We start from the raw sequence: 27,098 nt of genomic DNA, 5'->3' as shown, positions 1-27,098 counted from the left end.
TATGCTCTGAAATGTTTGAATGACACTTTTCATATACTTTCAGTTCTCAGGAGTGTCTATTGACACACAATTAACATGGGCTTAGAAAACATCTTTCTTGTGAAACACAACTATCTCTTTATTCACATGGAGTGTTGAGAGCTATTGACAAGGGATTTCAGATCGATTCCGTATTTCTGGATTTCCGGAAGGCTTCTGACACTGTACCACACGAGCGCTCGTAGTGAAATTACGTTCTTATGGAATATCGTCTCAGTTATATGACTGGATTTGCGATTTTCTGTCAGAGAGGTCACACTTTGTAGTAATTGACGGAAAGTCATCGAGTAAAACAGAAGTGATTTCTGGCGTTCCCCAATGTAGTGTTACAGGCCCTTTGCTGTTCCTTATCTATATAAACGATTTGGGAGACGATCTGAGCAGTCATCTTCGCGTTGTTTGCAGATAACGCTGTCGTTTATCGACCAATAAAGTCATCAGAAAACCAGCACAAACTGCAAAACGATTTAGAATAGATATCTGAGTGGTGCGAAAAGTGGCAGTTGACCCTAAATAACGAAAAGTGTGAGGTCATCCACATGAGTGCTAAAAGGAACTCGTTAAACTTCGCTTACACGATAAATCAGTTTAATCTAAAAGCTGAAAACTCAACTAAATACCTAGGTATTACAGTTACGGACAACTTAAATTAGAAGGAACACATAGAAAAAGTTGTGGCGAAGGCTAACCAAAGACTGTGTTTTATTGGCAGGACACTTAGAAAATGTAACAGACCTACTAAGGATACTGCCTACACTACGCCTGTCCATCCTCTTTTAGAATACTGCTGCGCGGTGTGGGATCCTTACCAGATAGGGTACATCGAAAAAGTTCAGAGAAAGGCAGCACGTTTTGTATTATCGCGAAATATGGGAGAGAGTTTCACAGAAATGATAGAGGATTTGGGCTGGACATCATTAAAAGAAAGTTGTTTTTCGTTGCGACGGAATCTTCTCACGAAATTCCAATCACCAACTTTCTCCTCCGAATGCGAAAATATTTTGTTGATACCGACCTACATAGGGAGGAACGATCACCAAGATAAAATAAGGGAAATGAGAGCTCGTACGGAAAGATACAGGTGCTCATTCTTTACTCGCGCTATACGAGATTGGAAGAATAGAGAATTGTGAAGGTGGTTCGATGAACCGTCTGCCGGCACTTAAATGTGATTTGCAGAGTATCCATGTAGCTGTAGATGAATTAATCACACGATCTTTGACAAGAATGTCCACTACGAATTCCCTTTTTGTCTCTAATAAACACTATTATCCTTGCTTGTTCCTATTTTTTCTATTTTTTCGTGAGAAGGGTAGATTCTCATATTGTCGCTTTCACGTTTCAGACGCCAAACTACACAGCAGATAGCTCTCACATCACATAAAGTTTTTGCGCTGACGTGTAAACGAAAATGGCCATTCGAAACAGGCGAGGCTCAGTACAGGAATAAGTAGTAAACTCACTTGTCTCGACTAGTCAATTGAGACAAGAAAGTCGATCGTGTAACAGGGGGTTAAGCGGAGAAGAGCAGTGTCCTCCAGAGAGACAGGGCAGACAGCTCAGCGATACCTGCAAGCGGTCGATGGGTGGCTGGGAAGGAGAGAACAGGTGCGCCCTTTGCCTTCTGTCCTCGTTCTGTGGGGGGCAGGTGCCCTCCGTATGGCGCTGGATGCCGCGTAGCTTCCGCCGAGATAGGCGCCGGCGCCTCGTGCGCTGACTGCTTCTCACTTGATGAGACCACTTTGCTCCCTCGACCTCCGTCCCTTTCCACAATGTTCCTGTCAGCCGAATGTGCGACCTTATGATTCTGCAAACCGAAGTGGGATTTACACAAGGTCCAATCTCGATGCTGCTGGCACCAGGTATGAAACGTACGCTCTGGGTAGATGTGTGTGTGTGTGTGTGTACGTAACCTCCGTGTTGGATCTGTCACTCAAAGTCAATGTTACCCTTTTGCTAATTTTTGTAGATAAGTACGGTCGCCATTCTAAAAGTTATCGTGGTCCAGTTGTTCTGCACCACGGCCGTGTACGAACTTTCGCCGGACTTCTTCTTCTTTCAGGGTGGTGCTGAAAGAAAACTCTTCACTACTTAGGACTACAGAAATAATCAGTTTACTCCTTCCTTCACTGAATCTTCTATATTTGAACTACTCATGTCAAACAAATGACAGATCTATTTTACAATAATGTACTGAGTAATGACATTCACGTAAGTCAACGTACATTAAAACATTTCAAGCAACGTCTACCATCAGAGTACGTCAGTTCAAAGACAGTCTTCATTTGTTCTGGTCTTTGACGATGTCTGTGATCCTCTTGCTCCGAGGCGTTCACCGCGCCTTCCGTCGGTACCGTCAAATCACCACTCGTAATCCACAATCAATGACCCTTTTCGTAATTAGTTGCGTGTTTGGTCGCAGCATGTCCATATATTGTCCGCACCGCCAGCACATATAGATACGAGGGTTCCTACAGTGGATGTTTTTGGCTACAGTAAGAAACCACAGTTGAACATGATGTTCTCATGGACATCCCGTTACATTACACACTATAATTGTAGGGCTTGTCTATTCATGTCGGTAAACGGGACACATAGGTTTAGGTACGTCTTGTTTGCAGAGAAACTGTTACTAAGCTTCGGACGTATAGGCTATATAAACTCTGCAGGTATCATTAGATTTCGTCGTACTGTGAAAAGCCAGATCCTGGCTTTGGTTTGGAGTCGATAATCTTGGTCGACTTTGTATTGGATTGTGAAACACATTTTCTGTGCCACAGAACGATTGTCGAACTATTGTGATGACCCTGCGGCTCATTCAGTGTTGCTGGTATGCACCTGACTATTAAAATTGCAGCTGTAGCCCTGTCACATGGTGGTATATATATATATATATATATATATATATATATATATATATATATATATATATATATATATATTGCTGAGTCTGAATGTCTAGAATGTCTAGATTGCTGCCTTGCAGGAGATCGGCTTCACAACGAAAACTGGAAAAAACCTCAAATCTGTCACACTTTTTGCAATTTTTCGCATGTATCTCGAAAACTACACGACTTTCAAAGATGGCCACTCTCAATAAAATTGAAATTGCAAAAGTCTACCGGAAACTGAATAGTCAAATTTTATTTTCTGAGCAGCCGCATCGGCGTTAAAGCACGCTGAAAAGCAGCGATTGTTTGGGCCTTTTACGATAACATCGAAAACGCTCACTCCTACTCCCTACAACTCGAAAAATCTACATGTTATAAACGAAAACCCGTATATTACGTGAAATTACATTCCATTCCATTCCGTACAAGAGACTTGTGTGCGTTAGTTCTTTTCATAAGGGAGGAGGGAGCAGTGCAAAAATTGCGAAAAATCCCTTCTGTGCTGTCCAGCCAAACTACCCCTCCGAGCCACTGCCTCTTATCGGCAGTATACTTTCCGTGTACGACGCTTGAAAGAGGTAATTTTAAATTATTTGATGGAAAAGCATGTTTTCATCAAACATCAACAAATCATACTTACAACGTATTAGGTGCACGACACTAAATAGAAACATGGACATACGCCATAAAATTAGTGGATGTCGAGCTCAGGACTGGGTCATCACTTCAAATAGGTTCTCCACCTGGAAAAGAAAGAAGAAATTTAGTGGCAGAGTATAGATGCAAAAGACAGATAAGTTATATAGTAAACTATCGATGTTTGAAGAAATACCTGTACCGATCACATGAGCACTGTTTTTTACTGGTCTTGAGAGAAGACACGCCACTGTCGCACTTTAACTACACTGCCGGTCGGATTAATATTCATATTTTAGGTCACGATCTCCGCGTTCCCCAGTACTACATTTGGTATGTGTGATTTATGACCTTTAATACATGAGAAAATTGAGGACAGAATGTTCATATAACTGCATGTGTAGCCTATAGGGAACTTGTACCCAAGGGGCCATAGAGGGAGAAAGATGGATTGTGGGCCATAAATGTGTGTCCAGCGACCGAGCTGTACGAGTGATGCGGGGAAGCAGCACTCTGAATTGTACCTGCAGAGAGTCTTCGCTCCATGGTACTCCATTCTTTCCACTCAGGGCGGAGCAGGAGGGTGCCAGTTCGCAAAACATTTTACCTGTGCTAGGCGACAGACCCTCACCAAGGCGGCCAGTTGGAGGAAAGTGGGTGGGGGAAGCCATTTAAGAGAGCCTGTTGTAATCTGAGCTTTTCTGCAAACGGTAGGATGATCATGAAACTATAAGCATTCTTTTGTTAGAAGCTGAGACGATACGATCAGAATGGCTGGTGCATGTGTTTAGTGGAGGCAAGACTGTAACTCCGCTGACGCCAGGAAGGCGTCAGGTTCTTTTAGCGAGCAGCAAAAACATATATTTCGTGGGCACGACTGCCTGGAAAGCTTAACAGCCTTCTTTCTGGAATTGGAAATGGTCGGCTGGAAAGATTAGATCTCTCCATAAATGAGGGACTGTGGTCCCGTCTAGGTAAAATTTTTTTGCCGAAACATGGCCATGCTTACCGTGAAAATGACGCCTCGCTAGTCTAAAATCTTATTTTTTCAGACAAGAGAGATTATGAGTCATCCAGTGACGCTTATGCCGGGCCAGCCTGCCAGCCTGCACACTGCTAACATGTACCAGTCCCCCAACACAAACAAAGATGTACCAACTTCGGCACACAGGCTACAAAAGCTGTTCAGTATGACGACAGCCTGAACAGCTCTAGCAACTGGTAACAGCACTTTTCGAATGGTGGGCTATGGATTCTTTAGCTGTCTTGACACAGGCCGTGCACTGCTTGAAGATCGCAGTTGCGTCCAGCATTGTCAGCCATGGCAACAGTAACTTCTTCTAGAATAGGTTTTCACTCTGCAGCGGAGTGTGCGCTGATATGAAATTTCCTGGCAGATTAAAACCATGTGCCGGACCGAGACTTGAACTCGGGACCTTTGCCTTTCGCGGGCAAGTGCTCTACCAACTGAGCTACCAAAGCACGACTCACGCCCCGTCCTCACAGCTTTACTTCTGCCAGTACCTCGTCTCCTACCTTCCAAACTTTACAGAAGCTCTCCTGCGAACCTTGCAGAACTAGCACTCCTGAAAGAAAGGATACTGCGGGGACATAGCTTAGCCACAGCCTGGGGGATGTTTCCAGGCTGTGGCTAAGCCATGTCTCCGCAGTATCCTTTCTCGGTCCGGCACACAGTTTTAATCTGCCAGGAAGTTTCAGTAACTTCTTCAACAATCTGTGGCGCAGTTGGCTGTCGACCTATCCCAGGAGCAATGCGCGAATCGTCAGTTAATTCGAACTTCCATATCACGTTCTTCACCCCAGGGCGAAAAGAGGACCACTCCGTATTTCTTTAATGCGTCGACACTCGCGAAGAGTAGCAGCCCCACTGCTGTTGTTTCGATGAAACAGTTTTACGAGTGAAGCCCTCCTAAGTTGGCAGTTGATGGTTGGAGTGCTGACACCAAAGTTTCCACATAGTCTTCGTAACAAGTTATGTTGGCCAATCATGCGGTATATGTAGGGATCGTGTCAGCCCCTTCAGCATCAACTACAACCTGAAGATAGCGCTTTGAAGCGCCGAAACTGGTAGCTACAAAATAAATAGTCATAAGGACGGCCGTAAGCGTTTCATTTTCTCACAATAGTCGTCCCCAAGACCTCCTGTCAAAAGGATGGACATACAAAAACTTAGAATTCTGGTAGACTGCTTCTCAACTAATCCTGCTGAGACCTGTCAGTCTAGAGAGGTGTGTAGGATGTTTCTCTCTCTTCTCCACCCCCATCAAAGACCTGTGTAAAGTTTATACTTATATGAATATGGTGTCTGTTCTTTCGAACATGTCCGAAAGAACAGACACCATTGATGACCTGCAGCCGTCTAGAACGAATTTAGAATTATATATTAATACCTTCAGCTGCTGACAGGGAACAGGTGAACAGGTGAACAGGTGAAAATGTGTGCCCCGACCGGGACTCGAACCCGGGATCTCCTGCTTACATGGCAGACGCTGTATCCATCTGAGCCACCGAGAACACAGAGGATGTGCGACTGCAGGGACTATCTTACACACGCCTCCCGCGAGACCCACATTCTCACCTTGTATGTCCACACACTACATTCGTAGTGTCCTTACCCAACACACTTATTACTCGTGGAAGACATTCTTACCAAGTCCCGTAAGAGTTTGGCTAATATGTGTCCATCCACACAGAAGAGGAAGGTCATGGCCGGTATTGCCACAACTATATACTTATATGAATATGTGAATATGGTGTCTGTTTTTTCGGACATGATACATTGATTTTTGCTTAACCAGTTTCATACTTTTTTTTTTTTTTTTTTTTTTTTTTTTTTTTTTTTTTTTTTTTGCTTTAACTCATCGAAACACTGTATGACTGCAGCTGTGTAAACAGCCATATAGTTTGTTTTTCTACCATGACTTGAAGTCTGTGTCATGTGCTAAACCGACATTAACACGTCTTGATCCGTTGCCTCTGACAGAAAGCTGCACATCGCATGGTGTAAACTATGCTGCTCCCACAACACACAGGATGGTTGAAATAAAAAGACAGGGAAGAGTTTGCTGCATTGTGGAGTGTTTCCAAACAGCTGTCCATAGGTGATGACCTCTACACTTAATCACATCTTCCACAGTGATGCGCCAGCAGATGTCTCGGTGTTCTGTTTCCAAGAGACGAGAGCTTTGATTCTTCATATTTGAGTCATGTACACGATCACTCTTTCGGTTCTGACCATCCCCAGGAGGTGTTGCTCTCAACAGGGCTCTCTCCATCTCAAACAAGTGGTGCCACTTAGTCAGCACAGGTGGACGGATGGGATTGAAAAGACACAATCGATATACTGTAATAAGTACCACAGTTGGCAGTGTATTCAGTTTTAGCAATTTTACTAGTTTTTTCGTAATTTCAACGCCAACTAATGATATGGCTGCATGCTTCTGAATTTCTGCATCATCCCTAAACCACACCTCCACTACTTTGCAAGTACTAGATTGCGAATGTAGATAGATGACTATGCAGTCCATCCATTCATTGTTAATTCTCCGACATATACACCAAAGGATACCAGACAGCGTCCTATACCAATGCAGTTAGGTTATCTACATATCTATAGCACTTCGATCATAGTGCAGAATGTATGTGGATGGGAGTCACAGACTATTTTCACATTCAAACGATAAAGTTGGGTACTGGAAGATCGCTGGCCGTGGTGGCCGAGCGGTTCTAGGCGCTCCAGTCCGGAGCCGCGCTGCTGCTACGGTCGCAGGTTCGAATCCTACCTCGGGCATGGGTGTGTGTGATGTCCTTAGGTTAGGTAGGTTTAAGTATTTCTAAGTTCTAGGGGACTGATGACCACAGCAGTTGAGTCCCATAGTGCTCAGAGCCATTTGAACTGGAAGATCTCTCTGCATTGTCTTTGACCAGTCATCCCTGAAGCACTGTTGGCAATTTAATTTGCAACTGATCAGAAGTAGGAGGGCGCTGCACCCACTACATTCCACGTCTCATGAAGGAACTGAGCGAGCTGAGTCCATAACTACTGTTCAGCGAGAACTGTTCCGCATCAGTCTTACTAACGGCATCTGTCCAAGTGCACAAGATCTTTCCAGATGTGGCATCAGCACCCCATATCGGTGTATAGTAGATTTTGGAGTGGTCAGGTGATACTACAGATGGTTAAGAAGAAACGTGCGGTTTATGCATGATGGAGTTTGAAGCATTTTTCGTAAATCAACTGTGCTATCAATTCTGAAGTATTGTTCTAGCATCTGGGCTCAGTACCAAGAAGGTATTGGCAAGAGAGAAACGATCGTACATCGTCGGCCGGAGTGGCCGAGCGGTTCTAGGCGCTTCAGTCTGGAACCGCGCGACCGCTACGGACGCAGGTTCGAATCCTGCGTCAGGCATGGATGTGTGTGATGTCCTTAGGTTAGTTAGGTTTAAGTAATTCTAAGTTCTAGGGGACTGGTGACCTCAGAAGTTAAGTCCCATAGTGCTCAGAGCCATTTGAACCATTTTGATCGTACATGCGAAGAACATGTTCTCCTAAGACTACATGAATCTGCACTTAAACATGCTATAATGTTAAAGCCATATGGTTTCGAAGTATATCATGCGAGTCCAACACTCTTAATACTCTAAGGCAAGACACATATGTCCAACATCTGGCATACATCCACCCTGCAGGTTTTCTATCCCACTCACTATGGTGACAAACTTTAAGATCATGAAATCACTTCCTTCTACACCAAAGAAGAAACATAGATTCTTTGTGATACATGCACAATATACTTTCTGGATGTGTCTAGCTGCCAGTGGCTCACATCTGATTACGGTCCAGAAATTATGCTATGCTCGCATCGGTCCTATAAAATGATTGCCAGCTATGGAAAATGCATCTCATGAGGAAATAGTCAAATGCATAACATCAAATGTTTAGCAGCGGTGTCTGACATGTGAAATTACACACCGCGCTGCGCTAACGCCGTAAACAAGATAACTGTCAAGGGTTTGCAGTGCCTCACAAACCGCTGTCAGCGACTTAGAAAAGGAGATTGAAACCTTTCACGTAAATAATTTGTGGTAACAGTTCTGAAGTATTATTCCGGTGTTTAGTGTCCATAAAAAAAGATATCGGAAACAGAGAAATGATCGTGGAATATAAACACCTTCCAAGGGCTACACGGTTCTGCACTTAAACATGCTATAATGCTAGAGCTATGCGGTTTCCGACCTATTAGGCGGAATGCAACGTTGTTAATATTCCGACATAAAAAATATATTTCCAGCGCATTACATACATTCTCCCTGCAAGTTTCTCTCCGATAAAATGTTGTGGACTGGCAAGACAGCCAATCCACTAGGAAGAAGCCGAAAGGCACGCGTTTAAGCTCACGCAGGCTGGCGTGAGGTCTGGAACTGGACAAGGAAGTTATAGTAGCAAAGAACGTACGTAACTACTGGAATACCTAACTTTAATTCATAATTGGTGAACATCGCTCTTGACGGTACATGTTTTACAGCATCAATAGTAACTGGTAATGGCGCCTTGCTAGGTCGTAGCATATGACGTAGCTGAAGGCTATACTAACTATCGTGTCGGCAAATGAGAGCGTAATTTGTCAGTGAACCATCGCTAGCAAAGTCGGCTGTACAACTGGGGCGAGTGCTAGGAAGTCTCTCTAGACCTGCCGTGTGGCGGCGCTCGGTCTGCAATCACTGATAGTGGCGACACGCGGGTCCGACGTATACTAACGGACCGCGGCCGATTTAAAGGCTACCACCTAGCAAGTGTGGTGTCTGGCGGTGACACCACATAAAGTATGGCGACAAACTGTAATGTGATAAAACAAATACCTTGCACACCAAAGAAAACACTGTTTCTTTCTAACATCTGATGGAATTAATAAGTATCATCCCGCAAAATATAAGAGAGCTTTTTCCTCATCAATGCGAAACAGAATAATTAAACTACATTTATTCGCAGAACAGGTGCTAAGGAATTGTTGTTGTTGTTGTGGTATTCAGTCCAGAGACTAAAGAATTATTTATTCTAAAACAAATTTCGTTCAACAATGACTATAATCCATGTATCTTTGACTATACGTTTCAAAAAAGTCAATTAAAACAGCCACAATCATTCAAAAAACAAATTTTTACAAAAACGACATACACAGGAATGAAATCTGAGAGAACAAACTAACTGTTTAGAAGCTCTGGTATAACTCTTGCCTTTTCGACTACAATTATGCTTTTGAATATACTCAATCATTTGACTGGCAAGGTTCAAAGAACGTATCTCGGGTACAGCACGTAATAAATCAGGCTTTGGACATCATCTGAATTCTAATAATTATTCAGATGGAGGTATCACGAACAGCCTCAAAATTCTGCATATTATTCCAAAAGGTTTACTCCTGAACACTCTGGAAGAATTGGAAATCTTTGCGCATTTCAAAAGTAAATCGTCAGCTCTGTTGATTGAACAGTTGAATTTCCAAAAAAAGCTTTTTTCGAATTATTTGAAGATGTCATCTAAATAGACTGCTGCTTTTCTGTTTTACCTTAATTCTAGTGTTTTTTTTTCGTTTTGTAAACTAAAGTATCGTAACAGATAGATACATGTAGACCTAATTATGTTGTTGTGGATTTATTAACAAGATGTTGCCATGGGTGACTACTCCAGAATTTTTCTAGTTTTATTAACTCACCATATGCTCTTTTATAACCAAATTTTTATACGCAGACGTAATTTCTCGACATATAATGATTTATGGGCTTCCAAGTACATGGTTTCTTGCGAAATAGTAGTTCTGTATTAAACAACATGACCAGCATCACAGTTTTATCATATGATCAGACGCTATTTTATAACCAGGTTTTATACGTTGACGTAATTTCACCACAAATAACGGTTTATTGACTTCCAAGTACTATCGTTCTTTTATAGAACAGGTCTGTGTTACGAGTATGATTAGCTTTTTGCTGGCAATTTATAGTAAAATTTGTACTGGCGCCGCTTCAGGTGACACCAACTTGATTATCTTTAGCAGCTGCGATCGACATACTATGACGTCTCCATGGCAACGGAATTCGTAGATAGCAAGTCCAACCTAGAATAGTACGCCGTTGTTCTACTAAATTTCGTATTATTTAGAACACAGCGTAATTACTGTATAATTATCATAGATGGTAATTATTTTACATAAATCCATTTGTTTATTCTAGACCCAAATTCTATTAATTAAATAGTCGATGCTATGTGTATATTATACTGGTTAAATAAATTATTTCCGCCAGATGGTACTACAAGAAATAACAGAAATAATTTTTTAGAATAATTGAATTACATTTACTCAGTATTTTTAACAAACTGTTCTGTCCTGTAGACATAATTTTTTTTATAATTATTCACTTTTAGGTAAACTGTATCTTCAAATTATACGTGTTTTGTGTAAATCGTTCGTCATTGGCTGCCATTGATGTCATACAGCACAACCATGCCCTCTCCAGATCTACGAGGGGTGTCTTTTTTTTTTTTTTTTAAGTAAGCACCGTTTTGAAATTAAAAAAGACGTGCCAAGATATCTCAATAATTTTATTTCTACATGAAAGCCTGTACCTTAATCTACGCACTGACGCCATTACAGTTTGATTATTCCTTGTTTACGTTGTGTTCTGATTGTTTAAGGTGCCACCGATAATCGTGAGTCCAACTGTGAAGTACGGGCTGTTATAAGATTTCTTAGTGCTAAAGGCCTAAAAGCGATCGATATTCATCGTGAGATCTGTGCAGTTTACGGAGAAAACATTATGAGTGACGGAATGGTAAGAAAGTGGGTGAGAGCATTTAAAGATGGCCGCACAAATGTGCATGATGAACAACGGACTGGGCGTCCTTCGGTCTTTAATGAAAGTTTGGTGCAGGAAGTGGACAATAAGGTGAGAGAAAACAGATGCTTTACGATTTCCTCCTTGCGACATGACTTTCCTAATGTTTCTTGTAGTGTTTTGTATGGCACTGTGACCGAGCACTTGAATTACCGAACATTGCGCGCACGTTGGGTACAGGGCACAAAACCAAACGTTTAGACAGTGCATTGACTTCCCTTGAGCGGTACTACAACGACTGTGATGATTTCTTAAGCCAAATAGTTACGGGAGATGAAACATGGGTGGCCTACGTCACACCAGAATCAAAGCAACAGTCCATGGAAGTTGAGCAAGGGCATTGTTTTGCTGCAAGACAATGCCCGTCCGAATGTGGCGAATCAAACCTAAGATCTCATCACATCTTTCAATGGGAAACTCTAGATCATCCTCCGTACAGCCCCTATCTTGCGCCCAGTGACTACCATCTGTTCCTGCACTTGAAGAAACACCTGGGCGGTCAGCGTCTTCAAGATGATGACGAAGTCAAAACATTGGTGATGCAGTGGTTAACAAGTGAGGCGGCAGACTTCTATAAAGAGGGTATTCAAAAACTGGTACAACGTTATGACAAGTGCCTAAATATTGACGGGAATTATGTAGAAAAGTAGATTAAGGTACAGGCTTTCATGTAAAAATAAAATTATTGAGATATCTTTGCACGTATTTTTTTTAATTTCGAAACGGTACTTACTTAAAAAACACGCCTCGTATATAACGCAATGACGCCTAGCCAACAGCAGCAGTTTCAGCGACTGAGTTCTACTGACTGTTCTGGACATCATCAACTTCAGCTGATGGGTAACGGCTCTTCGATTTTAATAAATATAAATTATTTTATTTTAAGTCACTGACTTTTTTATGTAACTAGCACGATTTCTAACCTTGGCAGTGTTATTATGAAGATGGCCTAAGACTAGGCCGAAACCGGTTATTTCAAATAAAACAACTATTGCTATCTAGACTGTTATTCACTAATTTTGTATAACAATGAATGGACACACTGCAGTCATCTACATATATATTCGCAGTCCGGTATATGGTACTCGTAAAGTAGTGGAGGGGTGGTTTAGCGATGATACAGAAATTGAGAAGCATGCAGCTGCGTCACTGGTTGGCATTGAAATTACAAGTAGGTCGCACTATCAACTGTGGATTACAGTACATCGACGGTGTCTTTTCCATCGCATACATCCACCGATATGCTGTTGATTCCCGCATAATGATTGACTGACATCAATTGTTTGAGATGGAGAGTGTCTTGGTGGGAATAACACCCCCCAGGGATTGCCAGCACCGAAAGAGTGATCGCGTACATGGCTCCAATATGAGAGATCAATGCTCTAGTGTCTTTGAAACAGAACACCGAGACATCTGCGAGCCAGTCACTGTGAGATTAAATGTAGAAGTCATCAGCTATGGGCAGCTGTCTGGAAGCGCTCCACAGTGCTGCTTGCTCTTCCAGTTTCCTTGTGTTGCGATGTCCTCCACATATTTGTCAATAACAAACACCACCTCCATCTTTTTATTTCAACAATCCTGTGTGTTGTGGGACCAGCATAGACCAGCTTTCTATCAAAGCTAATGGATCAAAACATGTTAATGTCGATTTAGCCCCTGACACAGACCTTGAAGTCATGGGAGAAAAACAAAATGTTTGGCTGTGTACGCAGCTGTAGTCATACATTTCTTCGCCGTGTTATAGAAAAAAAACAGTGTATCAAGCCCCTTATGAAACAATTTAACTGTCGATATAGTGTTCCTCCATTACAGGCAGCAAAACTTTACCCAGGTCTATGGAAACGACTTTTATCACTGCCCACCTACTCCAATGGACCGATAGACGTATTTTTAGAGGTTACGTCTTCGTCTTGCTGTCACGTCTTCGTATGAAACATCTGTCCAACGATTGGAATTCACAATATCCAGTTTTATGGCGCTATAAGTTCGTTGATTTGAAAAAAAGTGTATGTGTCCTGAAGATGGCAAAATGAATTGCCAAAACTGACTGCTTTCAGAATAAAATAAAATACCTTAAAGTATACGGCTGTTGGTAGAGTTTATTGACATTGAAAAATATGTACCAGCCGATGTCCCTGGCGGTGGTGGACCAACAGAGACATATGGTCGATGTCAACACGCAGACTGTATTTGTTTTCCTAATGTATTGGAAGAGAGAGATGCAGTAAAATCTTACAGAGTTCTCCACTGGGTAACTTTAGCCAAGGTTTTATTGTTCGTAGTTTGACCCCACTGGTTGTTACAAAAATAACGAGAGGAGAGAGAGAGAGACACTGTGCTGTCAATGAAGACCCGGTCGCCATTACTGTCGTATTTCTGGCGTGGTAATCATAGGAACAACATAAATGAGATTAGGACATATACAGAGTGATAATTATAGACCGTGATTCGATATCGATGAATTGTAGGTGCTATGCTTCTTAATTTCTATGTACTGTCCGCTTATACTCTACATGTGTCTGAATTTCCTCCTGTACATTAGTATGCTATTTTTCTCGTTTTTATAGCTCTCTACCTGCCAGCCTTCTAACTAATGGAACAGTACTGTTGGAACGTGATGGAATTTCAAGAGAAATAGCAGTGGTCTGTAACTTGGAGTGGGACTCATTGAAATCAGTTGGATTCAAATGCTATATATCGTAGATTGAAAGATTCGTGAGAATACGACAGGTAAGCGATACATTGATCAAAGGGGAGTTGAGAGGTGAGCTCTATACCGTTTCTTCTAAGTATTCTGGGCGAATATACACTCCTGGAAATGGAAAAAAGAACACATTGACACCGGTGTGTCAGACCCACCATACTTGCTCCGGACACTGCGAGAGGGCTGTACAAGCAATGATCACACGCACGGCACAGCGGACACACCAGGAACCGCGGTTTTGGCCGTCGAATGGCGCTAGCTGCGCAGCATTTGTGCACCGCCGCCGTCAGTGTCAGCCAGTTTGCCGTGGCATACGGAGCTCCATCGCAGTCTTTAACACTGGTAGCATGCCGCGACAGCGTGGACGTGAACCGTATGTGCAGTTGACGGACTTTGAGCGAGGGCGTATAGTGGGCATGCGGGAGGCCGGGTGGACGTACCGCCGAATTGCTCAACACGTGGGGCGTGAGGTCTCCACAGTACATCGATGTTGTCGCCAGTGGTCGGCGGAAGGTGCACGTGCCCGTCGACCTGGGACCGGACCGCAGCGACGCACGGATGCACGCCAAGACCGTAGGATCCTACGCAGTGCCGTAGGGGACCGCACCGCCACTTCCCAGCAAATTAGGGACACTGTTGCTCCTGGGGTATCGGCGAGGACCATTCGCAACCGTCTCCATGAAGCTGGGCTACGGTCCCGCACACCGTTAGGCCGTCTTCCGCTCACGCCCCAACATAGTGCAGCCCGCCTCCAGTGGCGTCGCGACAGGCGTGAATGGAGGGACGATTGGAGACGTGTCGTCTTCAGCGATGAGAGTCGCTTCTGCCTTGGTGCCAATGATGGTCGTATGCGTGTTTGGCGCCGTGCAGGTGAGCGCCACAATTAGGACTGCATACGACCGAGGCACACAGGGCCAACACCCGGCATCATGGTGTGGGGAGCGATCTCCTACACTGGCCGTACACCACTGGTGATCGTCGAGGGGACACTGAATAGTGCACGGTACATCCAAACCGTCATCGAACCCATCGTTCTACCATTCCTAGACCGGCAAGGGAACTTGCTGTTCCAACAGGACAATGCACGTCCGCATGTATCCCGTGCCACCCAACGTGCTCTAGAAGGTGTAAGTCAACTACCTGGCCAGCAAGATCTCCGGATCTGTCCCCCATTGAGCATGTTTGGGACTGGATGAAGCGTCGTCTCACGCGGTCTGCACGTCCAGCACGAACGCTGGTCCAACTGAGGCGCCAGGTGGAAATGGCATGGCAAGCCGTTCCACAGGACTACATCCAGCATCTCTACGATCGTCTCCATGGGAGAATAGCAGCCTGCATTGCTGCGAAAGGTGGATATACACTGTACTAGTGCCGACATTGTGCATGCTCTGTTGCCTGTGTCTATGTGCCTGTGGTTCTGTCAGTGTGATCATGTGATGTATCTGACCCCAGGAATGTGTCAATAAAGTTTCCCCTTCCTGGGACAATGAATTCACGGTGTTCTTATTTCAATTTCCAGGAGTGTATTACAACCTCTCACTTACGTCTCGTGAAGTGACTGCACTGGGAAAATGAGGGGCTAATACGAAGGTTTCTACAGAGAGACAATCAGCAGCAGAAGTTTCGTGTTTTGCTTTCTCGATAAATAAGCGACAACATTGTTACGTGAGTATTGTGTGCCTGTAAATGGATCGACCGACATCTCAGCAGGTAGACTAAATTTTCATTTACATCTATCTAATTACTTTACAAGCCATAGTACAGTGTTTAGTGGAGGGTGCCCGGAACCGCTACTAGTCATTTCCTTTCCTATTTCACTCGTAAATAGAGCGAGGGGACAAGACTACCTATGTGTCTCCCTATGAGCGTTAATTTCTCGAATCTCATCTTCAAGATCCTAATGCGAAATGCAAAAGGGTTCTTTGAAAAGGACATCGTCTTCCCTCCAGGGATTCCCATTAGAGTTAACGAAGCACCCGCCCACTAATTTTGCAGGAGCCAATAGGAACGCTTCTATAGGGCTGAATTCTGAGGGAAACCTAGGTCTGCATACTCACACAGGGGAAGAGGAGGGGATGGGTAAGGGGCCCCATGTGCCTGCTGGGGAAAACCCATGACGTCATCAGGGGTGTGGGGCGATTAATTAATTAATTTGCTATCAGTTTGATATACAGGGGCGTACAATAATTGGTGAAGGAGCTGTCTATCAAAATAGAACAACAGGTTAAAGGGGAATTATAAATTTGGCAACAATGCAGAGTGGGGTGATACCGCCATTCCATCTTGAATCAATTTGACTACAATGTAGAATGGAGTGATATGAAGTTTACCTCACTACTTATGTAATTATCTTTTGCACCTGCTCGTTAGACAATGATTGTCCTTTAGTACGTTTCCTGGAGACAGGATCCGAAACTCCCTGTCCAGCATGGATGATGAACTACAATACTCGACACCTGTTTCAGTATCAGTTTCACTTGTTAAGCATGTGTTATCATCAGTGTATCCCTCATGTACATTTTCCGCACAGTCGAGCGTGTACGACACCACACATTCCACTGACTTATCTTGCAGAAACGCTAATATTTCGTCTGCCACTTCTTTCTGACTCTGCGAAATTCCTTGGTTTACTTTGTGACGAAATGTCAACTTCGGCAACTGTTGTAGATGTACAGGTAATGCAATGTTTGCTTTGTTTATCGTTGCCATTGCTCTGCTTTGTGTCAACAGCACTAGGTCGGTATTACCGATGTGAGTTACTTGTGGACTACGAGGTTCAATTACGTTCCACAGCCTCATGCTATCCTCTACACTGGATATCTACAGCCCCATCCACTGTTGCCATTAGCAGCCAGTATTGTGGTTGGATGCTGGACAGTACGTGCTGCGTTGAATGCTGTAAACACCATTGGCCTTTTGTGACCTTGCACTCAAAGGATTCCCTGTTAGAAGCAGATTTTTTATTTTATTTTGTATTTTTTACTTTATAACGTAGACTATATTCTTCCTCAGGGTTCAGGCTATCTTCATACAAAATTTCATCGAAATCGGTCACTAATTTAGTCGTGAACACTTAACGGGCAGAGTTACTTTCGCATTTGTAATGTTGGTACTGATTCTACATGCATGACGACCATTTCATTTTGGATCTGTGGAAGGAACTACAGCATATCTCTTTCTTTTCTTTCTTTGCAAAAATTTATTATGTATTCTCGTTTCATGCCAAGTTCTACATCTTCTCACCACGGATCTATGGAACAAGAAATACGCCTAATGTAATCAGGTGGAGGCGCGTGTGAGTGCGGCGGTGCGGCTGCTGAGGAACCGCGAGATAGCCAAGCCGGAGGACAGGGTGGTGGTGCAGTACCCCAGCCACGCGGGCAACTCCTACTGCGACGCCATCACTGTCTTCGGGGTGACCGAGCCCTGGACCTTTCACGAAAGAAGCAGGTCAGCAGTTCTCCATCTGGGTTCGCTGACAATTTGTGTCGGCGACGCTGCAACAGACATGTTAGTCCCCGACGGGCTGGTGCGTCTAATACACTCATACCTCACAGACAGGAGTTTTAACACTGACGCGCAGGGAAAACAATCAACACGACACGGTATACATGTGGGAGTACCCCAGGGGAGCATCCTAGGGCCCCTACTGTTTAACCTCTACATAAACGATCTCCCAACCACACACAACACAACGATGGCAATCTACGCGGATGACACAGCCATCCTCGCGCAAGATTGGAAACCATCAAACATTACGTCACGCTTACAGACTGCACTCAGAGTGGCTGAGCCTTGGGTGGAGAAATGGTGTGTTAGAGTAAACGTCGGCAAGTGCGAAGCCGTTCTGTTCACTAGAAGACCGAAGCAACTGACAAACACCGATACTGCAGACCAATAACTCTACATGCACGCCCAATACGTTTCCGTGAGAAAGTCAAATACCTCGGTGTCTGGCTGGACCGGTAATTACTCTGGGGGGACCACACACAACACATGATCAACCGAGCTAGCGCAAGGCTCAAACAGCTCTACCCTATGCTCAACAGGCGTAGCATACTGAACAGAAGGGTGTCGAGGTCCATGTACATGACACTTATTCGACCCCTGATGACGTACGCAGCTCCTGTCTGGCGATACGCTGCGCCTACACGCTGCGCCGTCTGCAGCTCATACAAAACAAAGTACTCAAAATCATAAGCAATGCCCCACGATACACACGCATCGCGGACCTTCACCGGGAATACCGACTTGAGACTCTCAAGGAGGTAATCCACAAACTCACCACAAGACTGTACAGAAACTCCAGACATTCGCAGAACCCGATTATTCTGAATCTGGGGAACTACGACCACAACCATAGATGGAAACATGAAAGACCAAAAGACATACTTGTAAGGACCTAATATCTATGGCCAAGCACACGCAAACACAACGGTACACGTGAGCCCCTATTAATCAGACGCCATTATTGGATATCCAGCTGGAATACACTGCCGAATAACTGGCACCACGCAGGGAAGCCGTACCGTACACTGCATGCAGAAAAGCTCCACACATCCACCACACAGTGAGATGATCTACGGCCGATCTCCCACTACTGTATAACGATCTTGATTGTTCCAGGAATGTAGCGGCTGCAGCAACTGGGATACATTGCCATCGATTGCCACGGTAATGATGCATGATACCCATACTAACAAACCAAACCTTGCATGAACTATCGCAGCTAGTAAGCCACTACTGCTCTTACTACCCATCCCACTGTCGCAGAGGTTTTTTTTCCCACAGCACGAGCCTTGGCACTTTTTTCCCTCTGCTCATCAAATCGCTCCCTCACTCGCGTTTCGTCCACTATCTATCACCGGATGGACCGTGTTAATGCGTAGTCTTACCCAGACGCACGGATAACATCACAGCCAAGCATCTTGTGATCCATTTACTAGATAACTAACATGTTGACGGAGGTGACAGTAGAACTTTTGGTTTGGTCACCACGTTGGTGCGGGCGTGGAGGGGCCCCATCTCTATAAAAAATGTGCTGCGAATACATAGAAAAAAGATCCCTCATCATTTAGCTACAATACAGCAGGTCAGCAACTGGAAGCAGTTAATTCCATAAATTATCTGGGAGTAGGCATTAGGAGTGATTTAAAATGGAATGACTATATAAAATTAATCGTCGGTAAAGCAGATGCCAGACTGAGATTCATTGGAAGAATCCTAAGGAAATGCAATCCGGAAACAAAGGAAGTAGGTTACAGTACACTTGTTCGCCCACTGCTTGAATATTGCTCACCAGTGTGGAATCCGTACCAGATAGAGTTGATAGAAGAGATAGAGAAGATCCAACGGAGAGCAGCGCGCTTCGTTACAGGATCATTTAGTAATCGCGAAAGCGTTACGGAGATGATAGATAAACTCCAGTGGAAGACTTTGCAAGAGAGACGATCAGTAGCTCGGTACGGGCTTTTGTTGAAGTTTCGAGACCATACATACCTTCACCGAGGAGTCAAGCAGTATATTGCTCCCTCCTAAGTATATCTCGCGAAGAGACCATGAGGATAAAATCAGAGGGATTAGAGCCCACATAGAGGCATACCGAAAATCTTTCTTTCCACGAACAATACGACACTGGAATAGAAGGGAGAACCGATAGAGGTACTCAAGGTACCCTCCGACACACACCGTCAGGTGTCTTGCGGAGTATGGATGTAGATGTAGATGTAACAAATAAGATAATTTATACTCGTTGTCCTTTCCTGTCGATTAATTTTTAGAGTTATTTACTGATAATTTTCTCTCCAGTAACTTGTAATTTCCATGTTAAATGGAAGGACTGTTATTTGAGTGGCACTGTTCCCACTTTCTCCTACACGTGAGAGTCTTAACTGCAACGCCAATATCCACCGTGGGCTCATCCAACGAAATAATTGAAATACGAATGATCAAATTCCCTCAGCTACCGGTACTAATTTCATCTGATATTCTTCGTTGTCTCTGATTGTCTCAAAATATGTAGGTGTGTAGTTTTGCTCGGGCTCTTCACGCAATGCGCAATTGATTCTTTCGGTGCAATACCTAACCACTTATTTCTGGCAATGTTTCAAAATAGTAATTAATTTCAACTTTTCCTTGCGAAAGCACTTTTATCTCAGTTTCTCCAAGACTCTAAACGGTCTGACATCCTTAACCTTTTCTGTCTAAATTATTATTCCATTAGTTTTGTATGGTATTACTGAACATATAATGGGTAATTATAATTGAAGTTCAGCTCCTCTCTGTCCAGTGTGGGCCGTAGTTATCGTATGGCAGCGAAACTTGGTAGATATTCTAATGCTGTAACGAGGAGCCGATCTACGCTGGAAACGATTAGTTCCAGTTTTAGCTACCAGGTGCAAACCTGACGCTGTCAATGCAAGAAACACTTGTAGATATATTTCTACATATTATGGATTAGGAACGGGATGTGGGCGGAAAAGTTCAAACAAGTGAGAAAGGCATAATGCTGATTTTATTATTAATTGTGGCTTACACAATTTGTTCAGTATGAGCACCAAAGACGTCGACGAGATTTTCACCAGGTGGCCGAGATTCGAACAAATTTTTGTATTGTAGATTGGTTCGTATTAACAGATTAGAATATCTACCAAATTTCGCTGCCATACGATAATTACAGCCCACAAAGGACCTCCGTGAGTAACTCCGATTATAGAAACCTGCAGTATACATAAACAGTGTTTAAATTTGGAAACCAGATCGCAGGACTCGGTTTCGCGTCATGTAAATCTTGCACACCACATTATAAACGTTGTCTGCTCTTCCACTCCACAATCACACACTTCCCAGTAACCCCACTTCTCCAGGAAGTGGCCGTATGGAAACATTGTCCCTGTAGGTTATCGAAACTTCAGTCCGACGTTCTTCAGGCAACGGTAAAAATTGGGCAATTCTTCCAACTAGGTTCGGCCACACAGCCATAGGGAATATGTAACGAAACACACAAGTGGGTCTTCTCAGGATCAACCAACAATGGTTGTCGTTGCTGTTGTGGTGTGCGGTCAGAAGACTGCATTGATGCAACTACTCTCTATGCTGATCTATCCTGTGGAACGTTTTCAACTCCGAATAGATACTGCAACCTAGTTTCTTTTGAAAGCGCGTACTGTATATAGTATATGGAATGACTCCGTGCCGGGAGGGAAGTGTTAGCCGGGCGTAATCAGTGGGAGACTGATGACCTTAGAGCCGGCCGTGGTGGCCGAGCGGTTCTAGGCGCTACAGTCTGGAGCCGCGCGACTGCTACGGTCGCAGGTTCGAATCCTGCCTCGGGCATGGATATGTGTGGTTTCCTTAGGTTAGTTAGGTTTAAGTAATTCTAAGTTCTAGGGGACTGATGACCTCAGAACTCCCACAGTGCTCAGAGCCATTTGAACCATTTGATGACCTTAGATGTTTAGTATGCTTAAGTCTATAATTAGCAGCAGTTTCCTTTCTTTACCAAACTGACAATACCGTCATGCCTGAGGACGTGTCCTGTCAACTGATCCTTTCTTTTAGTCAAGTTGTGCTATTAATTTTTTTTTTTTTTTAATTCGATACAGTACCTCCTCATTAGTTACTCGATCTACTCATCTAATCTTCCACATTCTTCTGTAGCATCACATTTCAAAAGAATCTGTTTTCTTCTTGTTTGACCGGTTTATTGTAAACGATTCACCTCTGTAATGGTTATACCTTACGATTGAGTAAATGAAACGAGTGTACCTGAATTCTCTGTATTAATTATCACGCCCGTTAATGGAAACAACGAGATTACCCTATTGGCCGTTAAAATTGCTACACCAAGCAGAAATGCAGTTGATTAACGGGTATTCATTGGACAAATATATTATACTAGAACTGACATGTAATTACATTTTCACGCAATTTGGGTGCATAGATCCTGAGAAATCAGTAACCAGAACAACCACCTCTGGCCATAATAACGGCCTTGATACGCCTGGGCATTGAGTCAAACAGAGCTTGGATGGCGTGTACAGGTACAGCTGCCCATGCTGCTTCAACTCGATACCACAGTTCATCAAGAGTAGTGACTAGTGTATTGTGACGAGCCAGTTGTTCAGCCACCATTGACCAGACGTTTTCAATTGGTGAGAGATCTGGAGAATGTGCTGGCCAGGGCAGCAGTCGAACATTTTCTTTATCCAGAAAGGCCCGTACAGGACCTGCAACATGCGGTCGTGCATTATCCTGCTGAAATATATGGTTTCGCAGGGATCGAATGAACGGTAGAGCCAAGGGTTGTAACACATCTGAAATGTAACGTTCAGTGTTCAAAGTGCCGTCAATGCGAACAAGAGGTGATCGAGACGTGTAACCAATGGCACCCCATACCATCACGTCGGGTGATACGCCAGTATTGCGATAATGAATACACGCTTCCAATGTGAGTTCACCGCGATGTCGCCAAACACGGATGCGACTATAATGATGCTGTAAACAGAACCTGTATTCATCCGAAAAAATGACGTTTTGCCATTCGTGCGCCCAGGTTCGTCGTTGAGTACACCATCGCAGGCGCTCCTGTCTGTGATGCAGCGTCAAGGGTAACTGCAGCCAAGGTCTCCGAGCTGATAGTCCATGCTGCTGCAAACGTCGTCTAACTCTTGGTGCAGATGGTTGTTGTCTTGCAAGCGTCCCCATCTGTTGACTCAGGAATTGAGACGTGGCTGCACGATCCGTTACAGACATGCGGATAAGATGCCAGTCATCTCGACTACTAGTGATACGAGGCCGTTGGGATCCAGCACCGCGTTCCGTATTACCCTCCTGAACCCACCGATTCCATATTCTACTAACAGTCATCGGATCTCGATCTCGGCCAACGCGACCAGCAGTGTCGCGATACGATAAACCACAATCGCGATAGGCTACAATCCGACCTTTATCAAAGTCGGAAACGTGATGGTACGCATTTCTCCTCCTTACACGAGGCATCACAACAACGTTTCACCAGGCAACGCCAGTCAACTGCTGTTTGTGTATGAGAAATCGATTGGAAACTTTCCTCATGTCAGCACGTTGTAGGTGTCGCCACCGGCGCCAACCTTGTGTGAATGGTCTGAAAAGGTGATCATTTGCATATCACAGCATCTTCTTCCTGTCGGTTAAATTCCGTGTCTGTAGCACGTCATCTTCGTGGTGTAGCAATTTTAATGGCCAGTAGTGTAATTACATCTTGTGTGATTCCAGTTTCTCAGTACGTTTACAATCTCAGTCAATTAACTTTAATTTTCGTTTATGTTTCAGCCCTCCGATGGACCAGAATTGGTGGCGCCAGATTTCTGCAAATCCCTTATCCAGAAAATTCACTGGATAAGCGAAGACACGGTTGGAAATAAATTTCTGGATTTTTAAAGTCTCTAAACCAATTTTATTTCAGAAACCGTTAGCATTTTCAGTAAAGTTATATCGAGTATGTCGCCACGCCCTGATGGAAAGGCTGTTTATATAAGAGCTCTGATGCCTTTCGATTGAGCCGTTAGCCAGATATGAGACTGGATTAAAGTCATTGTGACAGTCCGACTGGAGCACGTGTCTTGCCTCAAATACAACTTAGGATATGTCGCAGGAAAGTACAGCAACGTCATAACTGTTTACGTTATACATACCGACAGAGGGAATAGTATCAGGTTCAACCTCCAGTGTTTGGGTGATTAGAGGAGGAGAGGTAATGGCGTAACGCTTCTCTTCACCAGACTTTACCACAACATCCTGCATCAAATTCCAAAGGTCTCAGCAGTGTCTCATGAACAGAAGGCGTGAGACACTGTTGATGGTGCCCCGTCCGTCGAATGCGGACGTTCAGCCTGACAAGTTCTTGGTGCTATTCGAGAGGAGTGTGGCATTTGACGGCATCAAGTTTTTCGCTCATCACTGTCATACCACACTAACATGGCACACACACACACACACACACACACACACACATACACACACAAACAGTCACCAAAATTCAACAATTATACTTGAAGCTTTAGAACGCTTCTCCATACACACACACACACACACATACACACACATACACACACAAACAGTCACCAAAATTCAACAATTATACTTGAAGCTTTAGAACGCTTCTCTCCGTGGAGACTGAACAGCGCTCGGTGCCAAATATTAAAATTCAGTAAAACAGTGTTGATCGCAAAAGATGTTTATTTAGCACGTGTTCTTACGGATATTGCTCCGTACGCCGCCATCAACAGCCACCATGATGCCTACGGTCTGAAAATGGTCTAAACCGTAGACCGAAACCGGTCGCCGACCAAAATAAACATTTGATACGATCAAGACTGATTTACTTAATTTTAAGATATACTTAACACTCAACTCTCACACTTCGCGATCTAAATGTACCATTGTGGGTGAAGAAAAGAAAAATCTTTCCAATTCGGTAGTTGGGATAGTAAACAGTGCTATATGAGAATCAATTAATCAATCGACCTTCCTCTCAACGATCCTAGATCTTGTACTTAACAGCAACTTAAGTGCATCAAGTGCAATTTTACAACATGCTGTGGCAGAAATCGATCTGATCTCCTTGACTGCTGAATTTACCAAGGCATTACCATGAATTCTCACAGGACTTCATACGCTGTAGAATCATACGTCATGCATCGTTGTCTCGTGTAAAGCATGAGTCGTGCACATATTGTACTTCTTTCTCGAGGACAAGTTCGCGGCAAACAATAAAGCACACTGGCAGTGTTAACTTCAGATACTGAAATATTGTGCTAATAGTATAATCTGGAATATAGTTTCTTGTAAGCCTAAAACCAAAACATAATCTACCGCCTTTCTAGTATTCAGAGCGAGAGCTTGCTTCTCCTACTGGTATGGACTGACCTTCGGACCACATCGTGTGTCACGAGGTGACCTTTTCCAAATGGCGTAGTCGCTTGTGAGACATATTGCTATGTTAGTTCCAAACGTGATCACTAACCATCTGGAATACCAGTGACTGTAGATAAGAACCTGTACGCCAGACAACCCACAATAAAAGTCGCTAGGCCAATGGTTCCCGGCTTCTCTGAGACTATTATCCCTAAGAGCGATTTGATATTAGTCAGTACTGCCTCTTCCCTCCCTCTGCCATCATCAACGTTAGCGCCAAACTAAACTTCAGAACCAGATAGAATTTTCTGTGGGTACTTTCATTTTTGAAATAACGAAAAATGAATGATATTTAGTTTGTTTTAGATGTCTTATTAAACCATGAAACAGTGAGTGGATGAGACATTGGTAAAGCAAAGAGTTGTACGATGGGGCAGTTTTCAGGCTTTCGCCTCTAGTCAGCCCTGGAATAGAATTTTAATGTATTTTCTTATTCCATTTTGAAATGATGCCATTAAATTTTTACGTGCTAAAGACTTTTTCTGAAATTACAATAATTACTTTATATAATTAAGGTTTCTTTTTTTCCAAATGTAAGAACGTGTTCTAGGCTACAACATGGTCATATACCTAGGCCCAAATACTCTACTGAAATTTAAAAGCGTTGCAATCGAGAAAATGTTGTCAGTACTGTATGTAGTCTATCAGTTACATTATTACTCTGTTACACACCAACATCACATATTTCACGGCAGAAACGTTCTTCTGATTAAAGGAACAAGATGCTGCCCGACTAACGAATGGAATAACTCAGGACCGGTCAGAAATTCTGCACACGTGCAACTTTCTGGTCACAATGTGCACAAAAAAAATGGTTCAAAAGGCTCTGAGCACTATGGGACTTAACATCTTAGGTCATCAGTCCCCTAGAACTTAGAACTACTTAAACCTAACTAACCTAAGGACATCACACACATCCATGCCCGAGGCAGGATTCGAACCTGCAACCGTAGCAGTCCCGCGGCTCCGGACTGCAGCGCCTAGAACCGCACAGCCACCGCGGCCGGCCACAGTGTGCACACTTACCAAAAGCGTAAACAGGGAAGCGGAACCGTCATCGCTTATTTAGTGTACCTCTCCAAGCACAAATGTCTCCGCTTCGCTTTATCCACTAGCTGGGATACACTGTACCTGGGGCACTCTCGTGCTCTTTTTACAGTGTGCAATGCAACCAAAGGGAGGTATCGTATTATTCCATCGTCCTATCAACAAGTGTCACGGCTCTAAAACAGAACATAAAATACAAATGGTGCGTAAACATGCCGGACTGGTTTCACGCCGACGTTAGGTACCTAAATACCCTTCGTAGCAAAGATATCAAACATGTCTCTCAGTAATTGAAGGATAATTTTTAATCATGTAGGTATAACTTGAATAACCGACTTAATACCAAATCTTCTTAGATAACAATGGTTACCTATGTAACACGGAGCAGGATGAAGCACTGTCAGTAAATACAAATTTTAAATCGGAAAAAGAAATAAATCCGAAACATTCTTATCATTGGTGATGAGAAACGATAAAGTTAATGTCGGGCACAGAAGTACAGCACACTGATATATGCAAGCAGTAGCGAAGGTTATCGTCACCAATATTCTACCGAAACTTTATTCATTTTCGTTGTGGAGAAAAATCTTTCACACACATAAGTAGATCCGAACATGGGCATAACTCTTATAGCTTTGTGATGCAGGCGTGGAAATTCTTGCTGTGGAAAGTTTCCGTATAATACTTTTGCCCTTTGTACTGCAAAGAACTAGTCCTTTAGCTGTGAATTGCACTGCAGGTCGATCAGTTCCATCTGTAGATGATTCGGAACATCTTCAACTGATGCTGAAAACGGCCGTACAAAGCAACGAATGATAGCAGAATCACTCGTAACACCTGCAAATCGTGCGCGACATTGCTCATTAATTTTTACAATTACTGACACGTATTCTTGAAATCTGGCACTTCCG

General features: G+C 43.6%; 1 protein-coding gene across 1 annotated transcript in view; it reads left to right on the top strand.

Annotated features, from left to right (window-relative positions):
• The window catches only part of LOC126155851 (pyruvate kinase-like), a 125,869-nt gene extending 102,303 nt beyond the window's left edge, over positions 1–23,566 (top strand). The window contains exons 5-6 of the mRNA XM_049916256.1: positions 17,468–17,634; positions 23,497–23,566. Coding sequence (XP_049772213.1) covers positions 17,468–17,634; positions 23,497–23,566 — 237 coding nt within the window. The remainder of the gene's footprint in view (positions 1–17,467; positions 17,635–23,496) is intronic.
• The last annotated feature ends 3,532 nt before the right edge of the window (positions 23,567–27,098 follow it).

The sequence above is a fragment of the Schistocerca cancellata genome, chromosome 2 (assembly GCF_023864275.1).
Source record: "Schistocerca cancellata isolate TAMUIC-IGC-003103 chromosome 2, iqSchCanc2.1, whole genome shotgun sequence".
Lineage (NCBI taxonomy): Eukaryota > Metazoa > Arthropoda > Insecta > Orthoptera > Acrididae > Schistocerca > Schistocerca cancellata.
Note: the sequence above shows the minus strand (reverse complement) of the source record. Positions and strands in the feature narration are given on the sequence as shown.